At 48.3% G+C, this 13,456-nt stretch overlaps 1 protein-coding gene across 3 annotated transcripts in view; it reads left to right on the top strand.

Annotated features, from left to right (window-relative positions):
• The window catches only part of TNFAIP8 (TNF alpha induced protein 8), a 112,524-nt gene that overhangs the window by 71,305 nt on the left and 27,763 nt on the right, over window positions 1–13,456 (top strand). The window contains exon 1 of one of the 3 annotated variants that reach the window (XM_045794869.2): window positions 4,991–5,300. The exons of the other annotated variants lie outside the window; for them this stretch is intronic. Within the exon in view, the coding sequence (XP_045650825.1) occupies window positions 5,228–5,300 (73 nt within the window). The 5' untranslated portion in view covers window positions 4,991–5,227. Of the gene's footprint in view, window positions 1–4,990; window positions 5,301–13,456 lie in introns of those variants that run through there. 3 annotated transcript variants of the gene reach the window in all.

The raw sequence follows: 13,456 nt of genomic DNA, 5'->3' as shown, positions 1-13,456 counted from the left end.
CTGCCTGGGTAGCTCAGTCAGTCAAGTGTCTGCCTTCAGCTCAGATCATGATCCCAGGGTCCTGGGATCGAGTCCTACATCGGGCTCCTTGCTCAGCGGGGAGCCTGCTTCTCCCTCTGCCTGCTTGTACTCTCTCTGTCTCTGGCAAACAAATAAATAAATAAATAAAATCTTAAAAGAAAATCTTTTTTAAATTAAAATTTATGTAAATACATGGCAGCATTGCTCAGTATTATAAAAGAAAGACCATGCATCATACATTCTGCAGATAATATTTTCAGGCATGATTTTGACTGCGTGTGTGTGTGTGTGTGTGTGTGTGTTTAATCATCTGCTGAACACTTTTGAGCAAGGAAGGAAGATTTCTTAGAAGAAAAATAACACAAACAACAAAAGGCAAGAAAGCAGGACTATCCCAGATGTATTGCTGTCTTCACACAAGCTCACCTCGGACGTCAGCACTCTTTCCACTCCCTCAGAATTATCCATTCACACCTGAGCCTTAGTGAAGATGAAGGATTTGCTGACACTGTCCCTGGGGTAGAACACAGGTCCTGGGAGGCAGCTTTCCCCTTCCTCCATGGCCACACTCAATCTCGGTGGAGCTTTCTTGATTTACAACAGTTCTGTGCCCCATCCTCCTGCTCCCCAGCCTCATCCCAGCACCCAGCAATGCCTAAGCACCTGGGTGCGTGACCTCCGCTCTCATTTAAGTGCCCCCTTCTCCATTTCTGGTAAATAAAAATTTTCTCAAGGCAAGGAGAGCAAGATCACCAGGCCCCGGAGGGGGCGGGGATGCGGTTGGGAAGGAGAGGGCTCTGGAGAGACACCCACGGAGCCTCACCTCTTTTTTGGAAGGTGAGATGCAGAAGAGTCTGAGAAGGTTAACAAGCCTGCGAAGCCTGCAGCCCCAACCAGGTGAGACCAAGAACACAGCCCTTTCCCATGTGTGAGGAGAGAGACCGAAAGCCAACTGTATGTGTAGAGTCTTCCAAAGACCTTCCAGGGTGTGGACGTAAGTAATGCAGGAAGAGTTAAGGAAGGCTTCAAAATCATATAGAAGAAAGCCACTTTTTGGGGCGCCTGGGTGGCACAGCGGTTAAGCGTCTGCCTTCGGCTCAGGGCGTGATCCTGGCATTCTGGGATCGAGCCCCACATCAGGCTCCTCCGCTGGGAGCCTGCTTCTTCCTCTCCCACTCCCCCTGCTTGTGTTCCCTCTCTCGCTGGCTGTCTCTATCTCTGTCAAATAAATAAATAAAATCTTTAAAAAATAAAAAAGAAGAAAGCCACTTTTTATGCTAAGGAGACAACTTTTTGTTTTCTGACCTAAAATGTCATATGTACCTATTTAGCTACTTGTCGGCAGGGTAGAAATAAAAAGTATTAATACAGTGCATGTTGTTATGACCTGGCGTTCTTGTGACCTGGGAGTGTAGGTCTGACTCATTTATACTCATATATACTCATTTATATTTAGTATTTTTCACTGCAGAGAATTTACAGCATTGCTGAATGTGAGTAGAGTTTGTTACCTCCTGAAGAAACCTCATCTTCTCTTCCCAGTTCTGCTGGTCTTATTTGTGTGATCCAGAAAACTTGCTGATCTTCCTGTTCTTAATACACATCTGGACAGCTGTAAGCCAAAGACCCCAAAGTCTAAGCTTTCTTTTATTTAAAGACGGCTTTTTTTTTTTAGAGGTGTAATTTAGGAGATTTTTCTGCTGTTCTGTGATAAAATTCAGTGAAGCGGTGGAATTAATAAACTTTACTTAGAATCAAGGTCACTTGGAAGGTTGAGTTATGTAGATCTGTGGTCAAGATTACCCAAATTAGGGGTGCCTGGGTGGCTCAGTCAGTGAAGTGTCTGTCTTTGGCTCAGGTCATGATCCCAAGGTCCTGGGATCGAATCCCCGAGTCGGGCTTCCTGCTCAGGGGGGAGCCTGCTTCTCCCTCTGCCTGCTGCTGCCCCTGCTTGCTCAGTTTCTCTCTCTCTCTCTCTCTCTCTCTGACAAATTAAAAAAAAAAAAAGAAGAAGAAGATTACCAAAAGTACACCACTAAGCTCCAGATGGACAGGTCCCATTTGCATGTGATACATACACATATTTGATAATGCCCAAATGAACGAAAAAATCATCAGAATCTTAGTCAACCTTTTACCTCTGCCATCTTGGCACAGAAGGAGGAGATCCACTATTAGACACGAGTAGACGTTGAACCTAGTATTTGAGTGCAGTATGGTATTAACTGACAAGTGCTGCTAACTTAATCGCTATTTTGTATCGGCTGGTCTATAATGATTGTTGGCGTGACTTCTAAGCAGATTGCCAGTCTAAAGCAAGTTGGAGTATTTCTTAAATATTCAGGAGTGAACAGATTCTGCCTACAGGAGGTAAATCATTTTAAGGTAGTAGAGCATTATTCTCTGGGGGCTAAAAAGTGACCCATCCCCTTCGGAACAAAAGCTGAGCAAAATCAAGATGAAGTGGCCCACGGAGCATAGATCGGAAGTGACAGGCAAGGAGGCCCTGGAGAATCAGCTGCCCTTGGGCTTCACTTTGCAGGCTGGGGCCCTGGGGCCGTGTCATTTGCCCAAGGTTGTACTGGTGACTGAGGCGTGTCCTTGTCCACATACAGTCTTTTAAAATAAGCGGAGCATTCCTTGGTCTGGAGCTAGAACAGGACACCCTTCCCCAAGGTGACTGCTGGATTGCATTTAAATAACTAAAAAAGGCTTTTTCCAGGTTTCTTGAGGATCAGGTGAGTGTTCAAAGATGAGCTGCTAAAATGACTCTAAATTGCATTACAAGGCTGACCTGGCAGGAGTGGGACCGTTCATTCAGCAGTCCTTCTCCTTGGCTGACCTGAGAGCCTTTTTGTGAATCTGATGTGAAAACAAGCAGCCCGTTAGGGGCACGTGTTTAAGCACATCTCATGTGGTTTGTCCGTAATTGGACTTGCAAAAGGACATTTAATAAGTAATTCTGAGGAGGGCCCATTCTGAAGGAAGAGGGTGAAAGGGAGCCCTGCGTGCAGTGGGTGCGGCTTGGAATTTGGGTTGTCTGAATCTGCATAATCATCACCTTGAACAAGGTGTTGCGTCTTAGTCCACTTATAGCTGAATGGGAGCTATCTTATCTGTGTGGCACATGGCCCGCTGAGGTCCCGTAGGGCTCCTGGTGGCCATCTCTGGGCTGCGGGGAGGGAGGGCGAGGGCAGATGATGTGTGTAGGTGGGAGGGCTCCCAGAATGATGCCTTGGACAGGACCAGAAAGGTCACTTCTTCCTGGTGAGGGAGAATTTCTCTGCATTCAAAATGATCACATCTCCTTTGGAAGTTTGAGGTCACTGAGTAAAGGTATGGATCTTCGCCGTTCCTGACCCGGAATGTGTGGCAGAGGGCACCACGCAGTTAACAGTGACTTTCAGAAGGGTGCACACTGTTATCCTTTTGGTGGTAAGGTCACTTTTCAGGTGGCTCCGCAACACTGATGTTTTCCAGATGTTTCTCGCCTTCTCTCCTCTCGATTGGCTATGTCTTCCTCTCACCATCCTGCCCTTTCAGTGAAATTGAGATAAAAGTCTGCTTAGGGTCTTAGGCATGTTAGAATCACTCAGCAGTGGGAAGTGATTTAATATCTAGGCCTTATATTAATATTTATAATCACTTTTACTGCTTGTGACTTGCATAAATCCATTTTTCCCCACTTGAACCCAATATTGAAGTAAAACACCTGAGCACCTGTTACAAAAATTTACTTTTAATGGTGCAATAGTTAGTAATAATCTGTGTAGGACTTATGGTTTTCAAATCCCTTTTTGCTTGTATTACCTTATTTCATACCAAACATAAATCTGTGAAGTAAATACTACTTTTAATCCTCATTTTACATGTGAGGGGAAGGGGGGCCCAGAGAGATTAAAGAATTTGCTCAAGGTCATAAAAATGATAAATTTTCATTCAGGCTCTTTTGTGTATTCTTTTCACAAAATTTAGATCCTACTGTCTACTCTTGTTTTTTTGCCCATATAAAAATGGGAAATGAGGAAAAAGAAAGCAGCTGGGAAATGAACATAGGAAAAGAATAGAACTTTTCTCAAAATTCCCGAATCGATCTTTCAGGCCCGTTCTTAAGGGATCTTTTGCCTGTGATTGGTGATGGAATTAGTGCTGTGCAAACTACCCCCATAAAGACAGGCGCGGCAGTGTCAGCTCCGTTCCTCCCTCCTCGGAGTATAAAACCAAGGTTTGGCAAAGTCAGGACGCCCACCTCTCAGCTGATTTTAAGAGCCAGGGCATCGGACCTGAGGGCAAGAACTGAGTTGTCTTCCCCAGGCTCCGCAGACTTTCTAGTCCATCAGCATTTCAAAAGCCGAACACCCGCCTCCCACTTTGGCGTTTGGAAGGAATTTCTCCCCGGTTGTTCCGAGTGGCGCGCGGGGAGGGAAGGGCGCTCTCGATCCGGGGACCACCCTTGGGGCAGACCGGAGCAGCTCGTGCGCCCGGGCTGGGGTTTGAGTAAGAGTGCTCGCCCGGGTTATGCTGAGTAAGCCGCCTTGTCTGCTTTTCCCGTGCAAAGGTAAGGGGCGGAGGCCGCCCCCACTTTCTTCAAAAGGCCCTACGCACGGTGAAACTGGTCCTTCCAGCCACACGGACCAATGTCCACGTTCCTTTCCTGCAAAAATAACGTACAAACCGGAGCAGCTTCAAAATACTTATTTTTCTGGCATTGAAGATCCCCCAGGACAAGGCAAGTTAAATGGGCGCCGAAAAATGTTAACCCAGAGATCCAGAGGCGTCTCTTTGACTGCTTGTGTCTTTGCGCGCGCTCAGATGAGTGAGACTTTTTTCTTCACTGCACATTTATTTCCCAGGCGTAGCCCGTCCGGGTCACGTTTGCCCACGGCGCCCCTCGGCCCTGCCTCCTCGGGGAGTCGGGCTGCTGCGGTCCAGGCCTCCGCCCCACCTGCGTGCGCCCGGGCTCCGCCAGCCGCGCCAGGTCGCCTCCGCCCCGCGACGGGCCAGGGCGCGCGGCCCCGGGGGCGGACTCCCGCCGCCCAGCTGAGACGCGATTCGTCACTCTTGCAGAACTTTCCCCCTGAAAATCCCTGCACCAGAACCAGCCCTCCGCCCCGGGGAGGTTTTGATTTTAGTAGCTTTCCTTCCTTTTATTTTCTGTCGTGCACGGGTTTTGGCCTCGGAGCGAACTTGCAGCTCGTCCGAGTACATGTCCGCGGTAATCGCCCCTGCAGCCGGTTCCCCTGCCACCATGCACTGCGAAACAGAAGAATCCAAAGAAGGTATGAGTTTGATTTCTCGGGGTGGGGGTGGGGGGCGGCGGCCCAGTCCCGCGGAGGACTGTGGAGGAAAGGCGTAGCAGGGGGGAGCAGATGCGAGTTTTAAAAGGAGCGGTGGGTACTTTGTCCCTCGCCCTGCGTCTTCGCAGCTCAGTTAGCCTTCTCAGCCGGCAGCCCTTCTGAGACAAGAGGAGGAAGAGTCTGACCTAGCTCAGCCAGCCCGCTGCTTTGTAGATTAATCTGGAAACGAAACGGCTCCCGGCTCCCGTATTGACTCCCCAGAATGCAAAATGTGCTTTAGAAAGGGCTGCCTGCCTACATCAGGACAGCCGAAAGCGACTCCCCTTGGAAGAGCCCAAAGAGTCCAGGGTCCCTTGAAAAGGGTTTCAGAAATTGGAAACTCCTTGTGTTTCCGGTTAAAAGGGGAAGCTGAGTGAGGGGGAGAAGTGAAAGATCTTCATTTGGGGAATAGGTTGGTTGGTGGGTTTTTGTGTGTGTGTGTTTGTGTGTGTTTTCCTTGCTGACTTTTCAGCAGTGAATTCATTTTGTTGGGGGCTTAAGGGAGCTGAGAGATGTGAGGGGCTCCTTGTGCAGCTTGCAACTGAAGAGAGTTTGTCTGTTTCTAACTTTGCCGAAGCAAAGGGTTTCATTTACTCCTAACAGAGAACGGGTGACAGGGCTGGAAAAACTCCAACCCAAACACAATTATACGGTGGTGTTAGTTCGGGGAGTTTATTTGTATGTGAGTGTTTGTATGCTTTGTTTCCTGAAACTTTATGTATACAAAAGTCCTCTTGTAAGTGGGGGTGGGAGTGAGGATAGTTGGGGAAAATTAGAGAGTAGGAAAGGAGACTGTTCATAATTATGAAAATTCCTTTTCTTTTCAAGTAGCCTCTTGGGAAACTGGTAAGTTTCAAGTCAGTCACAGCAGCGGCTGGGAGCCTGGGGAGCAGAAAGGAGCCCCATCATTCTCCACTTGGTAGACAGGAGTTAGGGAGATCCCTTGACACTTGCCCTCTTCTGTCTTTTACTGATTCCCCTCCCAAAGTGAAGCTCTGGGTTTCATAATGTAGTCTCTGTGGGCTGATGTTTACCTTATTATGCGGTGTGGGGGGAGAAGTCCATAAAAGAGGCTTGTTTAATAGAAATGTGAATGAAAAATGACAGCCAGGAGCATTGTTTTAGAGTTTGATGTGGAGCTTGGGGGATTAATGTTTCCTTGCTGTGGCCTCTGTCCTGATGGAGCTATGTGCTGATGGATGCTTTTTCCGTCTTTGTAACAGCAATTTATAGTAAGTCAAAAGTAGTCGAAAGCAAATAGGAAACAGGCTGAGAGAATCCAGCCTGGTGAACTTTTGTGTAGATTACGAGTAGCATTTAAATTGGTATTTTTTTCCTAAGTGTGTTTTTCCTTTCTTCTGGGAAAGAAGGAGTGGGAAGAAGGTGGAAACACGGTATCCCAGAGTGTCTAATACATTCCTCTAGTAGTTTCCATGCTGTTCCCTCCTGCCCAGCTCTCTGGATGTTCGCTTAAAACCTGGAGTGTGACGAGGTCCCTCGAGGGTCCCTTCCTACCTTGTCCTCACCTTGCCTCCACTTGCCATCATTTACATTCTTCAGATATGCAGTAATTTATCTGGCTTCTGCTTTTTACAGAAAGCCTAGAATTTTAAAAAAATAATAAGAATATGAGGTGCTGGAGTTTTAAATTGATGGCAGTTAGGGTAGAATATGGAATAACTCTTCAGGGAGATGGAATGAATACTTTATTAATAGAATCATTGTAACTTCTGCCAGGAAGTAAAGGGTGTGTGTGTGTGTCCATGTCCATGTCCTGGGCAGTTGTTGTAAGACTGGGTATTAGCTATGATCTAGAACCTTCTGTTTGGCTACCACCTCTCAGATGTCTATGAAAAGAGCCACACTGTGTAAGTGATTTTTTATTATCTTCTCTATCCTTACTAATCCTTTTCCCTCTCCTTAGCTTTTTTTTTTCCTCCTGATGGATTTCAGTATCCCATTTAGTGTGAGATCACCACAAATGCTTCACAGCGTCTACACTGCACGAAAATTGCCTTCTGATGCTTCGTGCCTGATGTGCTTGGGAGATACTTTTAAGTCATTATTCTGAGCCGCAGTGAGGGACTAGTATACTTTCTTTGGGATTAAATCTGAAAAAGTCGACTCAGAAGTCCTTGGAGGCCGACATATTTGTGGATATGAGTGACTGTGGAAGCAAATGACTAGGGATATTGTTTAAGCCATCATAGCTTAGAACGCACTTGACTGTGTGCCAGGAGGGCTAAACCCCCATCCTCGTCTAGAGCCCCCTCCTAGAGAATTGATTTAATTTTGCCTGCTTACAAATGAATAGGTGATTGTACTTGAGTATGAAACAGAGAGAGATAATCCAGGCCTCACTTTAGTAAAAGCGGAGTGAATTTAAGATCTCCGGACATGCGTGATGTGACTAAGAGAGCAAGAGAAATGAAGAGAGAAACCCAGTGTGTTAAAAAGGGGAAGGTCACGGGAAGGAGGCTATCAACAGTTTCCAGTGCACAGGGGCTTCCTGAGGAGATGGGTTGATGCCACATTCTTCACATGTAGTGGCGTCCTGTTGTGTAAAGTACTTCATTATGAAATAGGAAAAAAATGAATGGCAGCTAAGGTCTCTGAGGACCCTTCTAGTGCTAAGCATCAAGGGATCCAGGCTCCTATGTCCCCTTTGTTACAGTGTTGGTACCAGGAAGTGAGACAGGCCTTGCGAGGGAGCGGTTGCTGTGTGGGGACTTGGGAAGAAGGAAGGGTTGAGGGGTGAGTGAGTTCAGCTTCTCCTCCATGGCCCATAATAACATTTCCCCACGGCCACCACCTCTCCACCAGAATCTCTCGTCTCCTCACCAGGCCTGCCATTTCACAAAGAAAACAGTAGCCCTTAGCGCCCTCGACTTCCTGCTCCCAGGGTGACAGACTCACTTTCACCCACAACCTCCCTCCTGGTGTCTGTGGAGCAGGGGTCCTTCCCCCCTCAGTGGATGGCCACTCCTTCCACCTATGGCTCGTCACCCACCTGTGGGCCCCACGGCTTTCTTGGTCCCTTTCTTCCTGCATAGAGACGTGCTCAGCTCCCTACTTGAGAGTGTTTGCCCTTGCTGGTCCTCCTGCCCGAAGTAGCATTCTCCCCACCTGACCCCCTTTTCAGTTCCTCGGAGCGGCTTTGTTGAACCTCCTGCCTGAATTAGGATCCCTGGCTGTCCTCTCTCAGAGCACCCGTTCTTCCAGTCACTGGCCCTGTTCAGCATCTCTTCTCCAGACCACAAGCTCTTGAGGGCAAGACCATGTCTGTTCTCTTCCCCACTGGGAGTGGTAAGAAGTGATCGTTGCCTATTTATAAAATGAGGGGCGCCTGAGTGGCTGAGTCTGTTAAGCGTCTGCCTTCAGCTCAGGTCTTGATCTCAGGGTCCGGGGATCGAGTCCCACATCGCGCTCCCTGCTCAGAGGAGAGCTGCTTCTCCCTCTGCCTGCGGATTCCCCCTGCTTGTGCTTTTCTCTCTCTCTGACAAATAAATAAATAAAATCTTAAAAAACTTTTCCCCCCACAGTTCCTACTTTCTCAATCTTTGTCATGGCTCATCCCACCAAGGTCTGTCTTTTTCTCCACCATTCCACGGAAACCGCCAAAGTCACCAGTGAGCCAGCATTCGTATTTTGTCCTGTCCTGATCTTACTTAACTTTTTTTCCCCTGGCATTTGTGCTGGGAGGCCAGTGTTGCTGTGCTCTGCAACTCTTTCCTGGGTTCCTATGAGGCTACACTGCCCTGCTCTCCTTTCCTTTTTCTTGCTGTTTTCTGTCTAATCTCCTGGACCTCCAGCTGGGGGTCTTCTGAGAACCAGCTGCCTGGTACACACCCTGCTTTGAAGGTCACACAGGATCCTCCAACTCAGCAGGTCTGGACGGAGCCCATCATTTCTTCCTCTTTGCAAATCTGATCTGCCTTCCATCTTTCCCCTGAATAAGTTGCTCTGTGTTTGGCTTGCTCTGTTTTTGGCTTCCAGATGACACATCTGCAAGGCGTCTTTGACCCTGCCCTCTAGTTTATCTTCCCTTCCACCTGGCACTTCATCCTCCTCATTATCTGTTAGATGCAGCTCCTTCTCTCCTCCCCTGTCCCTGCCTTGGTGCAGGCCTTCTGCATTTATACCCCGACGGTTGCCATAACGCCCTCTGTCATCAGGGCTCTTGGTTATGAGAAGTTGAAACGGACTCCTGCTGTCGTAAGCAGAAGAATTTATTGGAAGCACATTGCGCAGTTCACACATCTCAGAAAGGCTGAGAATGGGCCCCTGAAATGGAGGGGAGATGGAGCCGGGGCCATACCCTGGAATCGCCTGGTTAGGACCTCACCGCGGCCTTCGCCTCTGCCATATTTTTCACCTTTGTCACTCCTGGGACTTGAGATGTGGCTGAATGTGTTTGGCCATCCTCAGCATCCAGAAATCCCTGAAATCAGCTATTGGATTGGTCAGTGTGAGATTGTGCACCTGCCCCTTGCTGCCCGAGGACAGGGCACGTCTGCTTCCGGCTTTGGGAGTGGGAGTCAGGAGTCTAACTCCCACCACCTCTTGCAAAGTGAGGGCTCCTCCAGAAACAGGAAGGGAGTTCCGACGTGAAATCACCAAAACAACAGCAAATATCTGTTACCCCACTGCCTTTGTCCTGTCCAGCCTTTGTTGGAATCCTTTGCTGGGATCACTCTCACATGGGTAGTAATTTCCAGCGGGACTCAGTTTGGAGTAGATGCTTTTTCATTCTCCTAACACCCTAAACTTCCCTCCGTTGTACCATATTTTCACGTATTACTGTTACTGATTTTCTTTTTCTTTGCCTCCACGTCATGACGAGCTTTCTGATAGCTAAGTCTGTGCGTGTTTTATTTCCTGAATCCCCCGCGGCTGACCTGGGGCCTCTCACAGAAGAGAACCCAATAGAGCATTATCAAATTAATCAATGTAAAATGAGATTATGTCATGGGATGAAAACCTTTGAACACTTGTGCCAGTTTCTAGATCCAACCTAAAGGACAAACCTATGTAGGGTTTCTTAAATCCTCCCCTCTTGATGGTAGAGTCAAAACAAGCTTGTGTCTTTGATCTCTGGGGTCAGGGTCCACAGTGACTGGTCTCGAAGACTGAAGACACCGTTTTGACACTAAAATGCATTGAGCTCTTTCCTATGCCCGGTGTGGTGCTAAGCATCTGATTATGTATATTATCCCATTGAATCCTTGTATAATAACCTTTTGTGTCAGTTCCACAAAACAGTAAAGAAATCTGAAGTTCAGAGAGGTTAGGAACTGTGCCTAAAATCACACAGCTAGAAAAAGTGACACTAGGATTTGAATGGAGTTTCTGTGGTTCTAACCATAGAAACTGTGCTTTGAACCCTGACACGATGCTCCTGGGGAATGTCCAAAAGCTGCCCTCCCCTGTCAAGCCTGGCTCTGAGGAGGATGCTGTCTATGGTCTTGCGCCTGTTTGTACCCCAGTGAGATAAATCAGGAGTGGAGAGACAGGTGTTTGGAGGAGAAAGTGGAGAGCCCAGGCCCTGGCTCTTTCTGTGCCTCTGGGGGGTGTGGGTAGTGAGTCTTAAGTGCATCCTTCTCCCCCTGATGAGAGGATCTAGAGCCCAGCAGGGCTGGTAGGAGGTGCCTGGCACCCACTGCAGTGGGAGGGACCCAAGCACCTATGGGACAAGAGCAGGGCCTCGCATTTTTGAGCGGCCAGCATCACTGTACTAAGTTCTCTCCCCTCATCCCTCCCTGCACCAGCCCTGACTTTGCAGAGGGAATGAAGAGGAAAGGCTCTGACGAAATCCATCGCCCTGGGTGTGGCTGACCTTGATGTCATGTATAATGTAAAAGGTACAGCATATGCCCCAAAACACTGGACTTTGATGTGATTGCGGTTCCTTTTATGTAGTCATTAGCCTTGGAGTGTGGTGTGCTCCCAAGGACTAAAAGTGGAAAATCCATTTAGAGATCCATGTCGCACTGTCTCTTATGCAGTGGACATCACTGATGACCTGACACCGCCCCACACCCCCAGCTCTGTCAGCTTCAGTACATCTGGGCCTTTTTCTTCCTCACTTCTGAAATTTTCATCAGACTGAGTACGTACCACGCCTTTCTAGTCCCCAAGTTATTACACCAGGGAACAAGCAGGATAACACGGATGATTAAGTTCCCTGTTCCTGGCTGTTGGTAATCCAAGAAGTAGCCAAAAAGTGTGCAGGTGAAAGAGAATGCAGTGGGGCCGGAAAAATCTTAGGACGTAGTGATTTCATCTCAGAACAATGCGGAGTTCCTAGATCTGCCACAAACTCTTTATTTGTCAACATTTCCATCTGTACAAGGAAGATGTTGACAACTTTGGAAAAGAAGGAGGGAGCGTGGTTGTGTACCTTTCTTCATCGAGTGGGTTGTGCAAAACGATAGTGTGAGCTGAAAGTTAAAGAAATCAACTCATTATGTCTCTCTGTAATATTTCAGGAAGATATGCAGTAAGAAGACTTTGTAAATAAAATGATTTTCCAACAAACACAAGTAGAATCACCACTATTTAGAGTTAAAAGCAACTTTGCACGCTCTTTTATCTTACCTCTAATTTTAAGAGATGCGGGGGCGCCTGGGTGGCTCAGTTGGTTAAGCGTCTGCCTTCGGCTCAGGTCATGATCCCAGGGTCCTGGGATCGAGCCCCATGTCCAGCTCTCTGCTCAGCAGGGAGCCTGCTTCCCTCTCTCTCTCTCTCTCTCTGCTGCTCCCCCTGCTTGTGCACACTCTCTCTCTGTGTCAAATAAATAAATAAAATCTTAGAGAGAGAGATGCAGAACTGAGGCCCAGAGAGGTGAAGTCCAGGCCCTCTTGAACCCCCCAAACTTATGCCTGTTGGGCAAGAAAGAAGTTTTGCAGAGCTGGGTTTTCGTATCCGGATTTGTGCATGAGATCCCTCCCCCTGAGGCAGGACACACCTCATCTGTTTGTATAGGCATCATTCACCAGCTTTGGGGGTGGGGAAATTTATAAAACCTAACGTGAGTGGTCGAACACCTGAAGATTTCCTATTTCACCTTCTCCTACGTGGAACTCGGGAAAATAAAAGGTGAGGAAGATGAGGAGGCATCGTGAGTTAAACTTTAGCTCCGCAAAAAGGTCCTAGTCAATCCCTGGCTTAGAAAGTGGGAGACCAAGGGAGAGGCAATTAAGCAGTGAGCTCATTTATTTTCATTCCTTTGAGAAGAACATCACTGAGGAAAATGAGCTGCGGAGGGTGCTGGTTGGACAGGAGCGCTCTTCCTTGGGGAGGACGTGTGCCTGTGTGTGGGTGGGAAGCGTTCAGACACCGGACGTGTGGTCGCAGTAACACATGGGCACCCCGGAGCCCCTCGGGCCAGGTGCATTCTGGGAGTCCGCCCACTGGTCCCCCGCCGCGGACCAAGAAATCTGAAAGAGCAATTACTTAGATCTCGTTCTTAGGGCTTGAGATCCCTGAAGAGGAGTGAGACGCAGAGCTGTAGTGCGTCCTGAGTGACTGCTGCGTGGGCAGTGACTGTCTGTGGGGGCTGCTCTGGGGGTTCTGTAGGACTCCACAAAGCCTGCGGTCTTATTAGGTGGTACCTTATGGTATTTATGGTTGTAAAGACAGATGGGGGGCTGGTGTTTGCGTGTGTAGGATCATCTGTGCGCCCATGCGGGAATACACGCTCCAGGTTTGCGGGGATCAGATCTAATTTTGTAAGGAATAGGTGCAGAGTTTCTCCCAAGGAAACAGTGGAGCAAAAGAGGCCACTAAGCAGAATACCCTCAGTGACCATGACAGCTTGAGGCTCCTGGAGCCTTATTGGCCAAGTCTGGGTTGACTGGCAAGAGGAGAATGAGCAGCCCAGGAACTCTCTCCTTCCAGTGTGACATGTCCTCTCTGCTTGATGCCCGCTCACCTGGCCCCGGGTATGTGTTTTCTGTGGCTCCTCCAGCTAGGCTGAGAAGTGGGGGACCAGAGGTGTCCCCAGAAGCACAGGCTCTTCTGTCTGCCATGGAAGTCCAGTAGAATCCTGCTTCCAGAGTCAGCCTCTCTCCCCCATCACTGGGCCTCAGAGACGCATA

Source organism: Ursus americanus, chromosome 5, assembly GCF_024610735.1.
Source record: "Ursus americanus isolate L20-20 chromosome 5, mUrsAme1.1.p, whole genome shotgun sequence".
NCBI lineage: Eukaryota > Metazoa > Chordata > Mammalia > Carnivora > Ursidae > Ursus > Ursus americanus.
This window is presented reverse-complemented; position numbering and strand designations above follow the sequence as displayed.